This window comes from Cervus elaphus, chromosome 33, assembly GCF_910594005.1.
Source record: "Cervus elaphus chromosome 33, mCerEla1.1, whole genome shotgun sequence".
In the NCBI taxonomy this organism is placed as follows: domain Eukaryota; kingdom Metazoa; phylum Chordata; class Mammalia; order Artiodactyla; family Cervidae; genus Cervus; species Cervus elaphus.
The window spans coordinates 3,755,062-3,770,183 of record NC_057847.1 but is presented as its reverse complement, the minus strand read 5'-3'; the positions used below and the strand labels follow the sequence as shown (position 1 = coordinate 3,770,183).

Sequence of the window (15,122 nt, the reverse complement as noted above, 5' to 3'; positions counted from 1 at the left end):
AGTGACCTTGGCAGTGTGTACAAGTGTGAAGGTGGCGGGCTGTGGGGAAGGGGAGAGAAGCCACCCTCTCCTGGTCCTGTGGCCTCAGCCCTCTTGGAAAGAAGACACATCCTTCCCCAATTCCCCAAAGAGGAAGCTCAGACCCAGAAAGGTAACAGACTGCCTGTCCCCCAAACTCACACTGCTGATAACTTCAGCTAAACAGACTCTAGAAGCAGCTGGGGACAGAGGTGCTGAGGCAGCTCCTAGTTTCCCCGAGCCTCTGAACACTGAGCTGCTCTCCATCAAAGCCTGGGTGGCCCGGCTGATTCCTGTAGTCTAAAGAGAGGCTGGAAGTGCAGCGGTTACGGGGAGGGAGGAGAAAATGGATAGACACCAACAGAAAACAAGGGCTGGCAGCCAGGTTATTTTTCACAGGTTTCTTTATGAAATTAAATGTGGTTTCTGCTTGGAGAAGGTATAGTGCAAGAGTGACTGTACATGCTGCTGAATTCCCAGGGGCCACAGGGGCGGCTCTGCGCTTTGCCCCAAGCCAGGCCCTGGCCACACTCTTGGGTGGCCCTCCTCCACGGGCTGCGGGCTTCCCTCCAACCTGCGTGCCCACCAGCTCCTGGGTGGGTCGGTCCTGGGCGCTGGGCACAGACTTCAGTCCTTATGGCTTCTCACTCACTCAGGGTAAGGCAGTCTTTCCATATCACTAACAGTTCTCTAGTGTTGGAATTTAACAACAAAATCCAGACTGGAACCACCCCACAGCTGCAGGTGGACTGGTTACAAATCCTGACAGAAGTATTCAGTTGACTATGGTTCTGTTTTCTTTCCACTATAAACAAACACATGACAAGTGAAGAGAGGGTGTCCAGCAGCCAGGAGTGTCTACAGAGGGACTGGGAGTAAGTAACAGGTGGGCTCTGGGCCAGATGTTTTTGTGCCCAGAATTCCTGGTTCCTACCCACAAGGGATGCAGGCTGCCTGGCCCACCAGCTGGGGGCCTGTGAAGAGAACAGGAGGGCAGAGAGGTACACAGCCTGGCTCTGCAGGTGATGAAGGCAGAGGTGGGCTCCTGCCCAGAGAGAACAGGAGCAGGAGGGATGATCAGATGTGCGAAGAGGGTCCACAGCGGCCATTCTCACACGCGCCAGCCTGTGGGCGGTTCTGAGCAGATCCCACACTCAGCCCTGCTAACTTGCAGTTTGCAGAATGGACAGAGGGCCGGATGTGGTGAGCCTCAGGCAGGAAGAGCTGCAGGCCCCCTGGCCAGGCAGGTCCAGATGGTGCCACTGATGGGGCACGGGCTCACTTGCGGAAGGGTGCCAGCCGGCTGATGCTGTGCCAGAAGGTGGATGGCTTTCGCTTGGGCTCTGCCAGCGCCAGGACCTGTTGCTGAGGCAGGCTGGTGGGGAGGGCCGGGTGCTTCTGGCGTGTCAGGTAGTAGGGTCGGCCGAGGGCTGGCAGGGGAAGAGTCGGGGTCAGAGGTGCCTTAGGAGTGAGGCGATACAGGGCAGAGCCTGCAGGGGTGGGATGGGCCATCCCCAGGCTGCTTCAGACATCCCCCTTTGCTTCCCCTGGGGTTGTCCACATCCAAGGGCCTGGGCGGCCCTCCGTGGCCTGCAGGGGGCTAACCAGAGGGGACTGGAAGGTGTGGGGTGTGGAGCTGCTCTCATGGTGATGTCTGTGGGAACGGGCTGTCAGCTCCTTGGCGAGGCTGGCTGCCAGGAAGCAATCCTGCCTTGGAAAGCACCGGCTCTGATGGTGCTGCTCACAAGGGTCTGAGGGGATGGCGAGCAGGAGCGTCCACCAATTACCTACACTGCAGCCTTCCTCATCGGTGGTCCCTCAACCAACTTGGGAACACCCACCTGTAAAGGGCAGTGGGCACCTCTGAAGACCCAGGTGCTGGCCCTGCTTTGGGCTGAGCTGCTGTGGGTGGAGGTGGAACCATCACCCGCTTACCTTTGGGCTTCCCGATGGCCTGCTGCTTGCTGGCGTTCAGCATGGCCTGCTTCCTCTGCAGCTGGGTAATGGAGAAGCCTGGGAGGGGGCCACAGATGAGACACCCGCTTTCCAGTGAGAACACAACCGCCTTCCCATCTCGCCTGCCCATGGTCCTCTTGTTCTGGCACCAGCACAATTGGTGTGTGCCCTGCCCAGCCCACAGTGCCTGGGGGCCCAGCAGGCCGCACGGACTCACCAATCTGCCTGCTTTGTCCATCCAGGCAGAGGAAATGCTCTGAGGAGCTCCTCTGGGTGCCTCCCTTTCCCTCCCCCATGACTCAGCCTGATCCACTCACCAATGTGGCTGGTGGCTACTGTCCTTTCTTGGCACTCTAGGGGAGGCTCTTGGCCATATCAAGGACTCACCTGGTCACTGCCTGCTGTGATGGCCGGAGGACCAAGGACAGGAGGGGAATGCAGTGGGGGGATGGCGTGCTCATGTGGGGTAGGGGGAGGCTTCTGGAGGCCAGTGTCCACCTGCCACTCCAGCTGAGCAGAGGCCCTGCCCTCTAGAGTGTGTGCATGTGAGCATGTTGGAGCGACCCTCAGCAGGCATGCAGACCCACACCGAGGGTCGCAACCAAGACATGTCCCAGAACCTCACAAACCCTGAGGTATTCCGGTGTGAGACCTGCCTCACAGTTGCAAGGTCATGTCGACTTCCCTGCACCCAGGATGCAAAAAGCGCCGGGTGGGCCCTCAAGTGGAGCAAGGCTGAGTGGGGTCTCGCACCTGTCTCTTGGTCCAGCCGCACCTGCTCCCGCTCCCTGGCAAAGGCTTTGAGCCAGCGCTGCTTCTGCTCGGGCTTCTTGGCACACAGCAGGTGGCTCTCCCCAGAGGGCCCACAGCGCAGCCGGAAGGCGTTCCTGACGCTCACGTGGAGCTCTCGATCCTTCCCGTCCTCCAAGTCCACCACCTCCAGGCTGTCCATGTCCACTCGGCCCTTATAGTAGAGCACATCACGGCGGAGAAGGTCCTGCCAGAGACACTGTGAGCCCCTGGCCCAGCCCCTTGGCCTAAACCACTCTCCTGAGCACATCTAAGGCCCTGCCTCATTTTCTGCCTTGAGACTGGAAGGGCCGGTGGGCTATCACCCACCTCCCCGGCAGAGAGTTCTTTCAGGAGAGACAATAAGCTTGGCTCGGCCCACAACCACGTGCTGAAACCATGGCTAGGAGCCGCTGTTTCAGTTGACAGTTACTCAGTGGCTTGGGGATCTCTGAACACTCAGTCTCACAGGGGGAGCAGCTGTGGTTACAGGCAGCAGGCAGGACCCACCTGCGCAACAGAGAAAAACAGCAGTCTGCCAGGACTGGGCCAGGGCCAGCACTCGGGAGGCTGCCCGGCCACTTGGGCCCGTTTTCAAGAGGGATTAGAAGCCAGCAGCAAAGAGGAGGCCTGACTGTTTATAATAGCCAGGACATGGAAGCAACCTAGATGCCCATCAGCAGACAAATGGATAAGGAAGCTGTGGTACTATACACCATGGAATATTACTCAGTCGTTAAAAAGAATTCATTTGAATCAGTTCTAATGAGATGGATGAAACTGGAGCCCATTATACAGAGTGAAGTAAGCCAGAAAGATGAAGACCATTACAGTATACTAACACATATATATGGAATTTAGAAAGATGGTAACGATAACCCTATATGCAAAACAGAAAAAGAGACACAGATGTACAGAACAGACTTTTGGACTCTGTGGGAGAAGGCGAGGGTGGAATGTTCAGAGAGAACAGCATTGAAACAAGTATACTATCTATGGTGAAACAGATCACCAGCCCAGGCTGGATGCATGAGACAAGTGCTCGGGGCTGGTGCACTGGGAAGACCCAGAGGAATCGGGTGGAGAGGGAGGTGGGAGAGGGGATCGGGATGGGGAATACATGTAACTCCATGGCTGATTCATGTCAATGTATGACAAAACCCACTGAAATGTTGTGAAGTGATTGGCGTCCAACTGATAAAAATAAATGAAAAAACAAACAAACAAAGAGGAGGCCTGGAGGCAGCTGAACAGAAGATCCCAGGGTTCAGGAGGGGAAGCTGAGCTTCGCAGGGAGAGAAGAGTTGGCTTGAGGCCCAAACAGGGCATTATCAGCAAGGAGGGTGTTCTTACCAGCACTGGGCACCAGTCAGACTGTGAGGGTCACCCTCTGGTCCCTGGGGCACTGGGCTCCCTCTGTAGAGACCGCCCGCCCCGGACTTTGGCCCAAAGGGCCTGACCAGCGAAGGGCCTCCTGTACACAGGGCCCCGGGCAGAGAGGAATTGTGTGTGCGCAGCTCGTTTTCTTGGGGCAGCTGCTTCCAGCCCTCAGCCTCACTCCCTCCACAGCTGCTCCTAACAGGCCCATCCAGCAGGGGAGAGTGACTCTGGTACCTTCTTACAGTAGATGAGCTGGTGGTCAAAGAGAAAAAACATTCTCTGCTGGCTCTTGGCTTGTGGCTGTGTGACACGGGTCAGCTCCCCCGAGTGGATGAGTTCCGAGCTCCTGACCAGGAGATCTTCCCCCTGGGGAACCCAAGGGGAGCCGTGAGCTGAGTGCCCCCATCCTGGGGCTTAGAGCAAGGCTCTGCTGGGTTCTGCGTCCTGCCTCTTGCTGAGTTGGTGTGGTCACTGTCGGTCTTGTCTGCTGTGGCCCCCACTGGGCCAGGGCCTGCAGCAGACCAGAGGGGTTGCTCTTAAAGCCCAAGGAAGTTGCGGGGGGTGGGGGTGTGGTTTGGCCTATAAAAAGGTGCTCTGGCCTATAAGTTTTTGTCTCTGCTAAGTGAGGCCCTACAGCAGCCAGTGGCATATTTGCATTGTGGCTGGTCCCTATTGAGATGTCATCAAAGTAAAAGATAATCTGATTTCAAAGACTTAGTATGAAATAAAGACTGTGGCTATTTCACCAATGACATTTTATATGTTGACTTGATATTTTAGATATGTTGAGTTAAACAAAACATTGTTAAAGTTCGTTTCACCTGTGTTTTTTTTTTTTTTTTTCACTTTTAAGATGGCTGTATGTGCACACATGCTCTCAGTCATGTCTGACTCTTTGCGACCCCATAGACCATAGACCACCAGGCTCCTCTCTGTCCATGGAATTTTCCAGGCAAGAATACTGGAGTGGGTTGCCACTTCCTCCTCCAGGGGATCTTCCCAACCCAGGGATTGAACCCATATCTCTTGTGTCTCCTGCACTGGCAAGCATATTCTTTACCAACTACGCCACTTGCACATATAAAATTCCCTATTGTGATTCACATGGCACTCTGATTGGACAGCGCCACTCTTAGAGGATAATTAAACTTGGCTGAAAGTCACTTCCAAGGCCAGTCTTTTAAGAGGCTAAGGAGGTCTTCTTCCAGCTCCGTGTACCTTAAGTCCCATCATCAGACATTACAATTTCAAATGAAGCTGCACCATGTCTGGTTCCTCCAGGAAAATGCAAATCACAGCCAGGTGCTGTTGGCAGCCGTTCAGTTTGGGATAAGTGAGTTTGTGGGGACCCTTAGCCAGGGCTGGGCCTCAGAACCCATCATCAGGAAAGCAAAACCCAAACACTGAAAACAAAACATAAACCATAGCACTCAGCCCCACTCCCAGGAATTCTAATTCCGTATTTGTAGGGTGGGGCCCATGAATCTGTTTTTTCATAGATGTTTTGGCTGGTGAGTGAGAGTGGAAAGCACAGGTCAGGAACGTCATCATTAGTTCAGGCCTCCATGCTGCCCTAAAAGGTGAGACTGGCCCACGCGAGGGGATTGTGTATGCCAGGAAAACAGAACTGAGAGGCTCTGACTGAGATAATCTGTTTCTGGTCATGCTGTGGCAAACCTGATCACTTCTGTTGAGAACCCCAGTAGTTAACTCAAACTTGGGGGACCAGCCTGTCTCTGGAGGCTGGTTGGTTGCACCCTGGGAGGAGCATGTGGCATATTACACGTGTCCTGAGCTCTTCAACAGGAAGGAGGCCAGCAAGCCTCCTCTGGGAGCAGCGCCTGAGGCTTGGTCCTTGGAGACGGGCCCGACGGGCCCGGCTGGCCCAGCAGAGGCCCAGTTCTCCCTCCTGACACCAGCCTGTTTGCTGGTTCCCAGGAGCGTGGCTCCCTGCTTCAGCTCCCTCTTACGATTTCTCAGGGGCAAGCATGGTTTTAATGCGAGGGCCAAGCCCTTTGGTATTTTCTGAGGTATGGGATCCTCACCTCCCAGTCCTCTATAGAGCTTTGCCACTGAGCAATCTTGTCGATGTTTTCAAGTCTCCGTTTCCGTTCATTGATGAGCTGGGCCACATTCTTCATGGCATGTAAGGCAGCTTCCACATCCTTGAAATCCCTGGGGCCAGACAGAGACAGCAGAGGGCTTACTGGATCGAGAGCAGAGGGGCTGGGAACATGCTGGAGCCCCTGTGGAGCTGCTTCCCTCTAGGGCTGTGCCCCTGGGCCACTTCTACACTTGTCAAGGGCACACGCCCATCTTCTCCATAAACGAGGCACAGAGCAGAACTTCATACCCTATTCATGGCCTCTTCCTTCACTTCAAGGATAGCTTATGAAGGCAGGGATTGTTGTATATTTTAAGCTTGTGCTCTTGCCCCAGTGCCTGCAGCACTGCCCAGCACACTACGAGCCTCAACAAATGGGCTGACCCAAGGCCTGGAGAGCCACCCCTCTCCCCCAGCACCCTCCTACCTGTGCTGGGGGTGCGTGTACTTGAGCAGCTCTGCCAGTTGCAGAGGGTACTTGCAGATCTTCTGCACGGGCGTCAGCAGGAAGCCATCCAGGGAGATGTCAATCATCTTCTGTAGCAGCCGGCAGGCCTCGAAGAAGTACACATACTTGCTGAGCTTGGCGAGGCGTGAGAGCTCCACGCAGGCATTGGGGTGGTTGTTGCAGTACTCTGAGTAGATCTGGAAGTCTGCTTGCTGCAGGCACAGCTCAGGGTGAGAAGACAGTCTCCTGCTCCCCCAGGCCATGGGCAGTGTTGGGAAAGGGGTGGGAGAGAGTGCAGGGGATTCAGGCTCTGTCTACCTGCTTCTTTGGGCATAAGCTATGCAGAATCATGCCCAAGGACATGAAAGACCCCAGAAAACTCAGGTACAGACGTGCCTGTTGCCACCTGGCTTTCTCTCCTGGGCTCTCAGCAGATATTCTGACGGTATGCCAGGTTCTGAGGTGAAATCAATGATACTAATAAGAAAGGCCAAAAAGGAGAGAGAGGGAGATTGAGATGAAATGGGTGCCAGGGCCAATGTCTGTGCCTTCCAGGCTGTCTTTCTTCTCAGCCCAGTGTTTTGCTTCCTCCTGACAAAGCTCTGGCTTCACATCTGAAGACAGCCACTGTCTTCCTTTTTCAGTACCACGCGACACAGACATCCGTGTTGCGTGTGTGTCGTACGGGAGACTCCCTGTGTGTGTCTTTCATCTACCTGGAGCCAGAAGACCAGGTCTGGCATTCAGCAGCCTAGGACTTCATGAACTCAGGCAGCAGCTGGCTGCCTGACAGGCCGCTGTGATGGTCACACTGGGTAATGCTGATAGCATGCCTTGTTAGACCTGCCCTAGTTCTCATTTCCCCGTCACAACTCTGCCTGTTGATAAATGGACCCAAATCCCACAGTTGCTCAGGTGCCCAGACACACCACCGGCTCCTGAGGTCTCCCTCCTCAGCTCTCCATCCGCTACTGGCAAGAGGGGTCAGGGCCTCCCCACCCCAACTGCTGGTAGCCAGAAAGGAGCACGGGTCGTCCCTGATGGGCTGGGCCAGGCATCTTCTGCTCAGCCTCGTGTGACTGCCACAGGAGAGGGATAAAAATGAGTCCAGCTAGCCCAGACCAGTCCAGTGAACCTTGGCTAAATTTCAACCGGCGTTTAGAGTGGAAATAAGGATTACTTCAACCCAAATTCCAGTGTGCTTACTGTGTGAGGAAGCCCAGAATTTGCTAGGAATATCCTTAGGGTGCCCAGCCCGCCTCTGCCCCAGGCAGTTCCTTTCAGGGCCAGAGCCGAGGCCCTCCTGCTCCAAGGAGCATTCTCTTCCTTGGGGCTCACCCCACGCTGACCCTCAGAAGCGGTGACACTTCTAAAACAGAGTAGAAGGGAGAGGGCAGTTGGGGCCAGGGCCGGTGGGGTAGGGCGAGCCCCCAGCAGAGATGGGCAGAGCAGGGGCCTGGGCCCGGGGCCGGTGTGCTCACGTGCTCCAGGAAGCAGGCGCCCAGCTCGCTCAGGTGCGGCCGCTCCCGGTTGAACTTCTGCTCCAGCGCCTTCACAAAGGCTTTCTGGCACCGGTATATGTCCTCGATGTTCCCGAAGATGGTGCGCAGCTGCTCCTCGCTGAACATGTCTGCCCGCTTGCGGCACTGCCTGAGGTACCCCTGGGGGTGCGAGTGGTCAGGCCCCCCTCTGGGCCCCCGCCCCGCCAGCCCGCCCGCCCGCCCGCCTCCAGCCTCACCTCGCAGATGTCCCGCAGGTGCTTGATGTAGTCTCGCTCCGTGCTGAGGATCTCGTTGATGACGTTGGTCCGCATCTGGTCCCTGCTGCCCTGCGCCTCGGCGTCCCCGCCATCCCCAGCCCCTCGGCGCCCAGGCCCCAGCGCCTCATCGTCTGCAGGCTCGTCCTGGTTCACCCGCAGCTGCAGGCGACACAGCCAGTCAGAGTCCCCCCGGGGTCAGCGCCCAGCATCCCACACGCTGACGGCAGGGAGTGGACACTCGGAGCACTCACAGCAGCACAGGGCAGGAAGATCCCGCATCACCCGAGTAATGCCCAGAGGGACGGGGATGGTGGGCCAAAGGCACCCGGCTCCCGTTAGAACGGTGTAGATGCTCACTACAGGGGTTCTGAACCAGCACCTGCTCACACTGGGCCTACTGGGGGCTGTGAAGCAAGTGGACAGGTGGCGTGGCCCTGCTGGCTCTGACACTATAACCAGGAAAGGCTCGGGGCAGAGAGGGCTGTTAACCCAGGTGGTCTGGGCCAAGAGAAGCAATGAACCTCAGGGCCTGGGGCCTCCCCTCCCCACTGCCCTCCACCTGCCTTTTGGAGGCTGCACCAGGGTTTCCTCCCCAGAGACCAAAGGCTGCCTTAGGTCTGGGTTTGCCCCCTGTGATCTCCTGGGTTAAAGACTGAGCTTGTCCTTGTCTCAGTTTCCTAGGTGTGGTGACAGCTCCCAGAGTCCAGGACTGCTGTGAAAGTCAGAACTGACAGGATCTGCGCAGATGGTCTGCACAGCACTCTGGAAACCCTGGGAGGCCCAGCTGCCTGTGGCAGTGGTATTCTAACATGCAGACCCTCTGCCCCCAGAGGGGCCCATCGTCTCTGACCCATCCTTCTCTGGCCCCTGAGGACTCTGGGAGAGAGGGCAGGGCTGTGGTGCAGTTAGTGGTGGCGCAGGAGGAAGGCTGGGTCTCACTTCCCAGGCTGGGCTTCCTGGGACGCCCACTCAGCCCTGAGCCTGCAGTCCAGGTGAGACATCCACCTCCAGCACCTGAGACCCCAGAGCACACTCAAGCTTGCGTTTCCGAGCCAGCTGTGGGCTCTTCTCGGGCCTAGAGAAGCCGGGGCCGGGCCATACCCGCACGAAGCTCGCTGGGAACCAGCCCTCGCCATCCGCGACGCGGCCCCACCACCACTCTCTGTTGGTCGCATCCATCACTTCGATGACGTCTCCAGCATTGAAGCCCAGTTCCTGGTCATCCATGGTGACATGGTCCCAGAGTGCTTCGGCACAGACCACGCTGCCATCGCTAATGAGCTGTGGAGAGAGCCGGGGAGGGCGTGTCAGGGTAAAGGTGCTCCCCTACCTTCTGCCCTCTGTCCCCCAACCCTGGAAAGAGGGGATCCTGGCTTGTTCACAGAGGAGGGGACTGACGGAGGCTCCCCCAGGCTCCTCAGGGGGACGGGGCTGTGCCCAGGGCATGTGCCTAGATATGCACTGTCTAGACTGGCAGTGAACTCATCATTGGAATCCTGGGGAGCCATCAAATCTGAGTGTGAGCATGCTGCTCCCGCCCTGCACAGGGCACACGTTCCTCCCGTCCCCACTGGGCCGGGATTCAGCTGCTGGCTCTCCGCTCCCCCTGTGCCTCTGCTGCGCTCTGGGATGCTGGCCCAGGGCACTACCAGCTGCATCTCTGCTGTACTCCCTGCCCCCCCCCTCCCCCGCCCAGGGGCTCCTACTGTGGCCTTGGAGGGGACCTCAGAGCTGCAGAGAGAGGGGCCTCGCTCCTTCCTAGTGGCTTCTTGTGGACACGCAGTGCCTGAAGCCTCCTGACCAATAGCAATGCCTCTTTCCCTGGGTCTGGCAGTGCCCAGCCGCTGCAGTAGCTGGATCTCGTCTGCAGAGTTTTTTGAACGCTTGTAGAACCAGTCTCATGGCACCCCTGGCACCAGCTGAGCAGTACCTCTCCTCAGAGTTCTAGATCTCCAGCCCACAGGATTCTCCCTCTTAATGACTGCAGCCGTTTCCCTTTATTCCCCAGCTCTAAAGGTGAAGCTCCATCGTAAAACTGCCATCTCTGTAACAGAACCCTCAGGGCTGTTCTTGAGCACGTGGTGACTGAGTCAGCTACTTTATACCTGCTGAATAATTCTCTACATTGATTTCTCTCTGTGGAAATAACTGGTGTGGTCCCTCTTTCCCACATGATCAGAAATCACATCAGGAGGGATGCTCCCCTCCCAGGCAGTCCTTGTGCTCAGAGCTCTGTTTCACACCGGGCTTGAGGCAGGAGGGAGACCGCCCCCGCCCCCCCGCCAGGGTGAGCAATTAGGAGTTTATTCCCTGTGGACAGGAACTCCAAAATATCCATCAGCAGGACAAAGAGAGAAGGCTGAGCCCTGCCCATATAAAGATAAGATACCACACATTTCTCATTCTTGAAGTTAAGGAGACCTTCCTGACTAGAAAGCTCTTTGGAGGTCAAAAGGGGAGTGATGCTAAGTCTACCCATAGGCCTCTGCGGTGAGATGCGCAGGCACATGGGAGGGTCCCAATATACTCCAAATACAGACTCAGAGCCAGGCAGATCAAAATGACTGGCCAAAGGAGACCTGGAACAAATGCCCCGTGAAAGTGGTTCCAACTGCCATGAGGGTGTGACTGACTGTGCCCGTGTGTCTACCCACACGTACTAGACTCTCCTTCCTCCCAGCACACATTTCACTTATTTCATTACTCTCTTATTGCTCTCTTTGTGGGAAACCTGTTCTGCAACGCTGAAGGGCCAGGACCTTGTCACTGACCACTGATCGTGGTCTAACTGTTGTGACCCAACTCAGTCTCTGGCAGGGAACCAAAACCCTGCTTCAAGCCACTGCAGGCCGAGGCCACCTGAGATCAGGCTGACTCCTGCTTTCATGTCACGCGGGTTCAGTATCTGGTCTGTGAATGACAAGCGGCTCTGTGAGCTTTGGGCGGGAGGAGGAGTGGACTGGGGCTGCCCAGGAGGTGAGGTCCATGCCCCTCTACTAGGACCAAGTGTTGGCTCTCATTGTCACGGACCTGGGCTGGCTCTCTGGGCATCACCAGACAGGCCCTCTGTGCTGCTTCCTCTTCTGAGCTGCTGCCCATTGGGGGGCCTTCTCTGGGTGCTCCTAGGGTGGTGTGCATGGTAATCCTCCCACCAAAACAGGAACTGGCAAGACTGGCTGTCTCCACCTCAGTTCCACTTGCTGTCTCCACAGTGTCCCAAAGGGACAGGGTGGGAGGTGGGAGGGATGCTTAGGTACTGGTGCCCATTCAAACTGGGCCTTGCCTCCAGGGTAGGGCCTGAGAAAGCATGTTCAGAGACTACCATGAGGTGCTTTATGTTTTGGTGGGTGGGGTTTAAGCCTGTTCCAAACCCCAGTGAAACCACTTTTCAGAATAATCTACAGCTTATAGGCACACCCACTCTCATAGCAGCAGCTCTTCACGGGTTGCACATTTCCGTGGTCCACCCAGGGACCCTGGGCTCAGAGCACTGGGCGAATCCTGGGGGTCACAGACCTCCTCAAGACACCACTGTACTCATCCAGCTAAGAAGACCTACTATGGGTTTGTCCTTTCCTGCAGGGAGAAACCTCCTGGCTGCAGTGTGGCCAGGATGAGAAAAGTGGACTTGGCGAGGCCAAACAAGAGGAATTGGCCAGCTGCAGCCTGGGAGCAGGCCTCAGCCTGGGCAGTTAGCACAAGCAGGCTGCCATCCAGGTCTTGGTGGGTCTGGCCCCAGACCAGGAGGAAGCAAAGTGGCTCAAAGGTGGTTTGGGTGAGCCAGTGTGGACATGGGTGCAGGAGGACATCCCTGTGCAGGGACAGTGACCATGGGTGACTGTGCCCATCAGGATGGAGGCTATTGGGGAAGATTTGTATGTTTTGAGCGATGAGTTACAGAGACTGGGGAGGATTCACCCCTGGAGCTGCTTAGGTAACCTGAAGTTTGGATCTGGCAGGGAACAAAGCTTCTTGTTTATTAAGCTTTGTAGATTTGATCCCGGACAAGTGAGTGTTCTGAGACTCCCTGTTCCTGCAAGTCCCCCAGCGCAAGTCTGCCAGTGCACTTTCATGGGCTGGCTAATGGGATGCTACACTCCGATCTCAGAACAACCTGCTAGTGACAGGTGGATGCTGTCCATCCTCAGGTCACAGAAACTGTACACACTGGTCCCCACACAGGGAGGAAGTACTGCAGACACTCTAGGTTATTCCCACCAGAGGAACCAGGTCAGGCATCTCCCCTTGTCTCCATATTCCCTCACATGAGCCCTAAACAAAAGCCCCTCTTGAGTGGCCAGTGCTTCCTGCTCTTGCCAGTCTTTGCAGAGAGGCGCGGCTTCTCCACAGGTGGTTTTCTGCTCAGCTGGAAGGGCTCCAGCTATGGGCAAAGAGGCATGGCTTCCTGGAGAGATCAGGATTCCTGACACCTTTATGGACAACTCCATACTCATCCTGATCGGTCGCCTAGAGGCCCATGGTGGTCACTTTCGAGTCCCAGCACCTTGCTGGGCCGTTCCCATGAGCAACTTCCGTCATTTCCCTTGTGCCTTGGTCCCCATCAGCTCAGAGTTACAGGGAGCTGGATCACCAAGCTCCCCTGTATATCCACAAATGGGAGGTGCTTAGATGAGCACCATTAACCATTTGTGTGATGTCACCAACACAAAATGTAGCTCCAAGGGGTCAAAGATGCAGTCTACCTCCAGGACAGCCTAGCGGCCACCAGAGCCAACACTGGCGTGCTTCTGGACGGGGGCCCTTCCTGTCGCTCTGAAGTGCAGCTGCACTGAAGCCGAAACTCAACCTAGGCAGGCCCGGCAGCGAGGGTCTGGGCTTACCCTTGGCCTGGTAATGGAGAGCACAGGCTGCATCTGAGGTGTGAGGTTTTTATGTGGGGGCAGGTGGGGGACTGTACCAGTGAGGGGGAGTCAACCTCAAGACTAGGACAAGCCAGGAACGGGGCAGGATATCTTTTTGGGCTTCTGAGATTTTTTGACAGGCCTGGGAAAGCCAGGCTCTGCCTCAAAGTGCCCCCTGATAATCACCCGTCACCCTCCCCACCCTGCCCCACCTGCTCACTGTCTCACGCATGCCGGCTGTTGGAGGATTCCACTCCGACAGTCTTGGGAACAGGGCTTGGCTCCCACGGCCCCCCTGCGCAAGCATCCTGGGCGTGGGGATGTTCAGAATGCCCACCTGCAAGGCGCAGAGTGGGGGGCGGCTGTGCCTTTGCTGGGGGGCATGCTGACTGAGACCACTTAAGACCTAAAATGGTGAAAGCAACTGCAGATAACAGGAGCAGAGAAAACCACTCATCCTCAGACATCTCAACCCAAAAGAAAAGCATGTCCAGATCTGCTCACACAGCGGTCACATGTGCAAGGTTCCCTGACAACCAGATAGCCGCGGCCACAGCTGCATCTGCATCCTCAGTTACACACTCAGACGCGCCATTTTACACACACGCGCGCGACAGACGTGGCACATGTGTCACCTTGTCCCTGAGTCACCCACCCTGCCGCATCCCAGGGGATACACACACAGACGGGCCCTAGCACCCGGGGCTTGCGGCGGAGGCCTCCCCTCGGCGGCCGGCAGTGCGGGGCTACCCCGGCCGCACCGCGGGCTGCTGGCCACAGCGGGCTGGGGGCGGCAGGAAAGATGCGCACCGGCGCCACTCACCCCGGCGGTCAGCGGAAGGCCAGCAGAAATATCAGCACGACGTTGATGAGCACAAGCAGTGCCAGGACGGCGAAGACGACCACGCGCTGGGCGCCGGGGGGCAGGTTGCAGCGCAGGAGGGCGCGCAGGACGCTCCCAGGCGGCGCGGGGCGGCGCCGGGACTGCGGGGCCCGGGCCATGGCGCCCGGCCTCTCGGCCCCGCGCGCCCCGAGATCCCGCCGCGATAGGGCGGCTGCGGGGCTGCCGGCGCGCCCGGAGTGGGGCGGAGCCGCCGCACTCTCCAGCCCCGGCTTCTCGCTAGCCGCGCGCGCCGAGCTCCCCCCGGCCCCAGCCCAGCCACCCGGCACCGGCGTGGGTGGGGCAGGGGGTGGGGCCGGGCGACCCGGCGTGCTCCCAGCTCCGTCCGGAGCGCCTCCTCGCTAGTGGTCTCAGCGGTCGCGGTTCCTAACCGGCCGCGCGCACAGAAGCCCAGGGTGGCGCTCGGGGCGCGGGAGGCCAAGGGTTCTGAGTCCTAACACCAAGGACTGTCCTTGACCCCGACTTCACAGACTAGTGAGTGCGGCTCTGAAAAGTCAGACAATTTGCTGTCAGAAGCTCGCCCAGGAATTTGAATTCTGGATAGAAAGCGATCCATGCTGAGGTGCTCCAGGAAGGCCCTGACTCAGGACATCTGCTTACTGACCTTGCCCATCAGCGCAGCATTTTGTTCCTATGAGAGAGCATCTGGCTTCTTCAGCTGCCGACCCTCCTACCCAGTTTCACTGAGGTACAACTGACAAAGATTGTGTATATTTAAGGCGCACGACTGGATATTAGACATACACTATAAAATTACCCCCACAACCAAATTAACTACCATTTCCATCACCTCAAAGAGGTGCCATTTTGTCTGTGGTGAGAACACGTAAGAGCTAACTACTTAGCAGATTTTAAGTACAGTATTGTTAATTATACTCATCATGCTGTACATTAGATCCCCAGAA

At 57.0% G+C, this 15,122-nt stretch overlaps 1 protein-coding gene across 1 annotated transcript in view; it reads right to left on the bottom strand.

Moving 5' to 3' along the window:
- Positions 1-404: 404 nt before the first annotated feature.
- ARHGEF4 (Rho guanine nucleotide exchange factor 4) overlaps positions 405-15,122 on the bottom strand; it is a 296,891-nt gene continuing 282,173 nt past the window's right edge. The window contains 10 exon segments of the mRNA XM_043894094.1: positions 405-1,354; positions 1,357-1,448; positions 1,954-2,031; positions 2,728-2,971; positions 4,378-4,509; positions 6,189-6,318; positions 6,675-6,907; positions 8,177-8,356; positions 8,434-8,613; positions 9,556-9,735. Of these exon segments, the coding sequence (XP_043750029.1) occupies positions 1,229-1,354; positions 1,357-1,448; positions 1,954-2,031; positions 2,728-2,971; positions 4,378-4,509; positions 6,189-6,318; positions 6,675-6,907; positions 8,177-8,356; positions 8,434-8,613; positions 9,556-9,735 (1,575 nt within the window). The 3' untranslated portion in view covers positions 405-1,228.